The sequence below is a fragment of the Protomyctophum bolini genome (assembly GCF_963924005.1).
Source record: "Protomyctophum bolini genome assembly, chromosome: 24".
Taxonomy (NCBI): domain Eukaryota; kingdom Metazoa; phylum Chordata; class Actinopteri; order Myctophiformes; family Myctophidae; genus Protomyctophum; species Protomyctophum bolini.
This window is the reverse complement of record NC_137885.1, coordinates 15,729,806-15,735,805: the sequence shown is the minus strand read 5'-3', so window position 1 is coordinate 15,735,805 and position 6,000 is coordinate 15,729,806. Positions and strand designations below refer to the sequence as shown.

Here is a 6,000-nt window from a genome sequence, read left to right as displayed (position 1 = left end):
TCGCTCGAAGATCCCCAGAAGAATAGAGAAAAGGGCGGTCACGTGCGAGGGTCATTCTATGGTGCTCATTAGGAAAATGGTTTGTTTTAAGTGAAGTCGTCAGGGTAGAATTAGGGTCAGAGTTAGCGTTGACAGGTTTAATTTCAGTCTGGTAATTTCTCTAGACCAGATCACTGCCTTGGACGAATAAAGCAGCATTGCATCTAACATGTGGGTCTGAATTAGAAGTTGTAACTAAAGCCTAAAGTAATCCATGTAACTAGTCATTTCATGGTTAGAGGGTGGGGGGGAATGAGACAATGGAATATCTTCATTGTTTTGGTAAACTGCGGAACCAAAGGGAGGCCATAACAATCTGAATAATCAGTAATCAGATTGATAGATAGGCTACTATGGAAATTATGCATTCTTGGGGAAACACACTGTGTGTGTGTGTGTGTGTGTGTGTGTGGGGGGGGGGGTGGTCAGTCAGTTGTTTTTGCTTGGGGGTCAGTCTGCACAAATGGAAAAGTGTGTGTGATTCCACAGTAGTTGTAGTATGATGACATATAGATTACATCAGCCACACGCACGCGCGCGTGCACACACACACATAGTAGTAGTCTACACACAGTGTTACTCACAGCTGCAGTCATTTGCACCCCCGTCTCGCTCAACTGACGGACGGTAATGATTTGCCAGAGTTTCCTTTTCTAGCAGACGACTCCAAAAAGCCCCCCCCCCCCCCCCTAGCAGCAGCAGCACGTGGAAGAGCCATGAACGAACGCTGTGCATTTCACATCACAGCGGATCAGAGAATGGTCGTAAATAAAGACGAGGGAAGTGAGGGGGGGAAGGGGGGGGTCGGAATGCTTCTGACAGGAGCCTCTCAAAAGCCCCCAAAAGGCTGAGAGTTATCCCTGCATCTTAACGGCCTGGTTTTGGGTGCTGGCCTGGTTGCTGCCGGCCAAAAACAGCAGATCGAAAAAGGCTCATGGATTTTGTCATTTTTTTTGGTGTGCGACACTCGCAGTGAACTGAAATGTAAAGCAGGGCTTAACAGCGGGGAGCCTAACATACGCGCCGACAGCTCACAGCCCGTTGGTTTGCCTTGGCGAGGTGCTACACACCATGCATTAAAAGGGGACATGTTAATGACGTTTAGAAGATTTAGATGGTTTTAGATGTTTTAGATTATAGCAGTGTCCATGATGTCACAGACACTGGGCTCACTTCCTTCCTTCCTTCCTGGACTACAATTCCCATAATGCTTTGGTGCACTGCTCCTCCTTGTGGATGGATACGGGGGTGCAGTCTTACTGAGACAACATGTAGTCCAGGAATTAAGTGAGCTCAGTGTCTGTGACATCATGGACACTGCTGAAATCTAAAATATCGAAACCAAACCCGGATGCTTCTACAATGGTCTCCAGAGTGGAGCTGTCCGTGACCCGTAGGCACAGTGGCTTCCTCCCCTGTGCCTCTGGGCTTTCCTCCTGCCGTGTGTCTCAGTAAAAGGAAAAACAAATGGATTGCCCACTCGTCTTTCCTCCCAGCAGACCTCCCACTTTTCTTTTAAAGACGGAAACTACAGCTCTACCCCTGAGACGTGTGACTGTGTCTGTCTGCCCGTCCGTCCGCCCGCCTGGGGCTGACTCACGGTTCCTGGTTTTTCGCTGCCTCATGGTTCCTCCGTGGGTGGTTTAATTTGCTGTTTCATATAGACCAGCTACAATCAAATCACACCCCGTGGAGAGAGAGAGAGTGTGTGTGTGTGTGTGTGTGTGTGTGTGTGTGTGTGTGTGTGCGTGCGTGCACGTGTGTGTGTGTGTGTGTGTGTGCGCGTGTGTGTGTGTGTGTGTGTGGGACCCTCCCTGCCATGATGAAAGCTACTGTAAAACGTTCAGCTTTAATGAAAGACTGAAGCTGGTTCACATACAGAAGTGAACACACGCACATGCACGCATAGCCGTGCGCACACACACACACACACACACACACACACACACACACACACACACACACACACACACACACACACACACACACACACACACACACGCACACAGTGGCTGCTATGGGGAGCCCCCACCTCAGGTTAATCACAGAGTAATTTGACGTTATTATAATAACAGGGAGTGGAAAATAAAATGAGTGTTTGGTTTCAGCGCGGGGGACCACATTATGCTGATAGATGGCGGCACGCTGACACAGAGAGGTGTCGGATTCCAGCAGCACGCCCACTTCTCTGCGTCTGGCAGTGCCAAGAGGAAGGCCCTCTCTCTGCAAAAGAATGATAAACGGGCTACGCTTCGATGCGAACCCACGCCATCCTTGGGAAAAGAGTGCAGCAAGCTTTACCGCACAAAGTAGAAGCTATTTCTTTTTCCATGTCATTTAATCTTTTGATTCTTTTCATAGTTCTTCCGTGAATCCTTTTTCTTTCGCTGCGATTTGTTTTGCTGTGATTATGTGAGGATCAACCGCAATCAACTACTTTCACCCTGTAACTAAATATTGTTTGTCAAAAATAGAAGATCTCTCGCATTGTGAGCTTCTCTAGATTGTCTATCTTGATTTTTCACCGATTTTTGTTTCTCCCCCAGAATAGGAAATAGAGTGGTGTTCCGGGGACCCCCAGGGGTCCTTGGCGAGGGGGGGGGGGAGATTCCTGGGGGTCCCCAGCGAAAGTACAGTAGTTAACCCATTTAGGACAGAGACCAGATTCTACAAAATGTCTTCTAAATCAATCATGACAGTTTTCTGAAAAACCATATGTTTCTATATCAGAGATTTTCAATCCCCCCCCCCCCCCCCCAACAGCTAAAGTATGACATGATGCTTATAACATGAATCACCTGGCACAGAACCTTTTCAGATGCAGTGTCCGCCGCCGGCCAAATACATTACACAATTTGGGGGGAAAAGTTCGACTCGTTCTCGAACGTCTATTTTCGCCACAAACAAAAAAAATCCCCCCCAGAATAGGGGACGCTGTGCTTCATGTGGTTGAAATACTTGGCCATAAAGTTTGACTTTGACTGACTGAAGAAATGTGTTTCAGTTTGACAGTAAAACTGCAAAAGCAGCAGCAGCCAACATTTCAACATCGCTGGAGGCGCTACAGAGTGTGGCGCGTGGACGCAACAAGATGCGCGACACGTGTGATGATATTTCACCGGGGGAAAAAAACAGTCGATTTATTCTGCACGCAAGCATACGTACTGTAGTATGCTCTGTGCGAAGAAAAAAATCACACCCGTGTGAACTGAGTGGTGCAACTCCCCCCCACCTCTCTCTCTCTCTCTCTCTCTCTCTCATTAGCAGGCAACAGTGCAGCACTATCTCTCTCTCTGTTTCTGGCACAACAGCACGCCTACTGGTACTCAGTCATATGCTGGTGCTCATTAACCAACACAGACACACATTGGTGAACACAGGCATAGGTGAACACGGACATTGCTGTTCCTTGGAGTGGTTTCACCACTCAAAAACAAAACGTGTTAAGTCTGCTAACCTGGGGCGCCCGCTGGCCTAGTGGTCCAGGCGCATGACAACCCCGTTCATGACGACCTTTGCCGAGTGTCTCCTTCCCTCTTTCCTGTCTATCTTCACTTGTAAGTTGTAACTATCAATAAAGGCAAAAAGCCAAAAAACAAATCCTTAAAAAAAGAAAAAAAGTCTGCTAACCATTCCCAGCTAGCGTTTCTGTATACACGGAAGAGGACGGGCTGGGGGAGAAGCATGAACGTTGTGTTGAAAAGTCAGTAGCCTTTCAGCCTTTCACAGTGTACTCTAAGGCAAAAATAACTAGATTACATACACCACTGATTTGTGGTGAGCGCTAATGAAAAAGACTTAATTTGTCTTCCCAGAAATGTCACCATGCAGGAGCACAATTATTCCACTTTATATGACTAATTGGAACGACGACAAGCATGGCTTGAAGCACTCGAGTCTTGTAGGAGGAGATTACTGTGTTACCAGGGTGATTCATCCTATATAACCACTTAAACCCTATACTTAATTGGCACGGAGTCCCCCAGGGGTCTATGCTAGGCCCTCTTTTCCTTTTTTTTTTTACACAAACCAAATCTCTTTGCAGATCTGCGAGCTTCTCAGATATAGGAGCAGAGTCAGGTCTCTGGTCCGGTCTGGAGAAAGGGTTTTTTCTGTGTCTAAAAAAAGGGCATCATATCTGGACTGGAGGAAATCCCTTAAAAATGTACAAATGAGTGATTGTTTATTGTGTGCAATTTAATGAGAGCCACAGGTAGTCGGCTGGAGACGTCAACATTGTGATCACACAGAATTATTTGTAGACCCCCATGTCGACTGTTGTGACGATGTGTGTGTGTGTGTGTGTGTGTGTGTGTGTGTGTGTGCACGTGCGTGTGTGTGTGCCTGCGTGTGTGCCATGACATCTCACCTGTTTGCCGTCTCCAATGTTTCTACTTTCTTCCACAGGTCATTGTTTTCTGACGTGTAGCTCTCTACCCTGAAACACACACACACACACACACACACACACACACACACACACACACACACAGACCTTGCGATTAGCACGCGCCACGCTTTTCTCTACATCGTATGTTCCCCCCGCCGATCCCGTCATGATGACGGACGGTTCACATTACTAGCCTACGTCGCCTCCTGTTTTTCCATCGACATCCAAATCGAAAATAGCCTTCCGTGTAGGAGCTAGAGCTTTTAGATCTGCTCTTTTTGAGGAATGTTCGGCCCCCGCCCCCCGGACTATTCCGGGGCCCGAACATTCGTCAACAAGAGCCGGCGTCAAAAGGAACCCGACGTCCCTATGGACGCCGGGTTCATGGTTAAAGTACTGAATCTCGATGTGGTATTATAGGTAACCATGTTTTGACGATAACAGTTTACTTGACAGCGGCGGAAACCGTACGTGATCAAAATCCCCCCTCGGTACTCTTTAAAAGACAATAAGGAATCAATAGCTCATCTAGACTTGAGTGTGATGTCCTCCACAGGGAGGGACGGATATAGAGACGGAGGACGAGTGGGAACACAGAGAAAGCAAAAGGAGAACAAAAGACACCAGACAGGGACATGAAGGAGCCAGATTTGGACCGAAAGAGTGTAATGTTTGGACGGACATAGTGAGCGGGCGGGGGGGGGAGTCTCGGGAGTAATCCAAGCGGCTTCCATTATCCACCGGGTCACCCTGCCACTCTGTGCCTCTGCCACCACACTCGTAATCCTCCTAATCTCTCCTCTAGCCCATTTTGGGCGGGAACCCCTTTTGGTGTTTTAAGCATTACGTTATACATTAGCTATTGATAGCTATAAATAAATAGCAGATCTACAAGCTCATAGCGCTGCACAGAGTGCCGCACTATGAGCTTGTAGGTCTGCTATTTATTTATTTTTAATCGTGAAAATGTGGTGCAAAACTTTTAATATAATCTTCCAGGGTGAACGTTTTTAACTCAAATCTTGGGGGGGGGGGGGGTCCCTGGACCAGCATATTTTCAGATGGGGGTCGGCGGCCAATTACATATATTTCTGGGGGTCCTTGACATGAAAATGTTTGAGAACCACTGACATAGAAACATGGGCCTTTTCAGAAAACTCAGGTCTCAATAGGCTAGTGTTTGTACACTCAAGCTGCTCTGTGCTTTTGTGGCCCAGCCCCCCCGCCGTGCCTCCCGGCTCGGGGATCGGCTATAGCGGGGCCTAATCCTGTGCTCATCTCCCGTCCTGATAAATCAGAATGCAGGTAGAAAACAAAGCAGAGGTCGGAATAAAGAAAGAGAGGTGGAGGGGAAGTATATAGATTTATATATTTTTCCTTCTCTCTCCTCTCTCTCTCTGCTTGTATGTCCTTGTTCAATTCAAAGTGTTCTGTTTGGCAAAATGCGTATTATGAAGCCCGAGTAATACTTTGATATGCGTGGGTTGTCGCTCACTGAAAATAGCTGATCTACAAGCTCTCGACGCAGCACAGTGCGGCGTGTTGTGAGCTTGCAGAACTGCTGTTTTTGA

The 6,000-nt window shown here is 47.5% G+C and overlaps 1 protein-coding gene across 2 annotated transcripts in view; it reads right to left on the bottom strand.

The window, feature by feature from the left end:
- The window catches only part of creb3l1 (cAMP responsive element binding protein 3-like 1), a 55,792-nt gene that overhangs the window by 10,260 nt on the left and 39,532 nt on the right, over positions 1-6,000 (bottom strand). For both annotated transcript variants that reach the window (XM_080758402.1, XM_080758403.1), the window contains one exon: positions 4,409-4,477. In XM_080758402.1, coding sequence (XP_080614528.1) covers positions 4,409-4,477 — 69 coding nt within the window. The remainder of the gene's footprint in view (positions 1-4,408; positions 4,478-6,000) is intronic.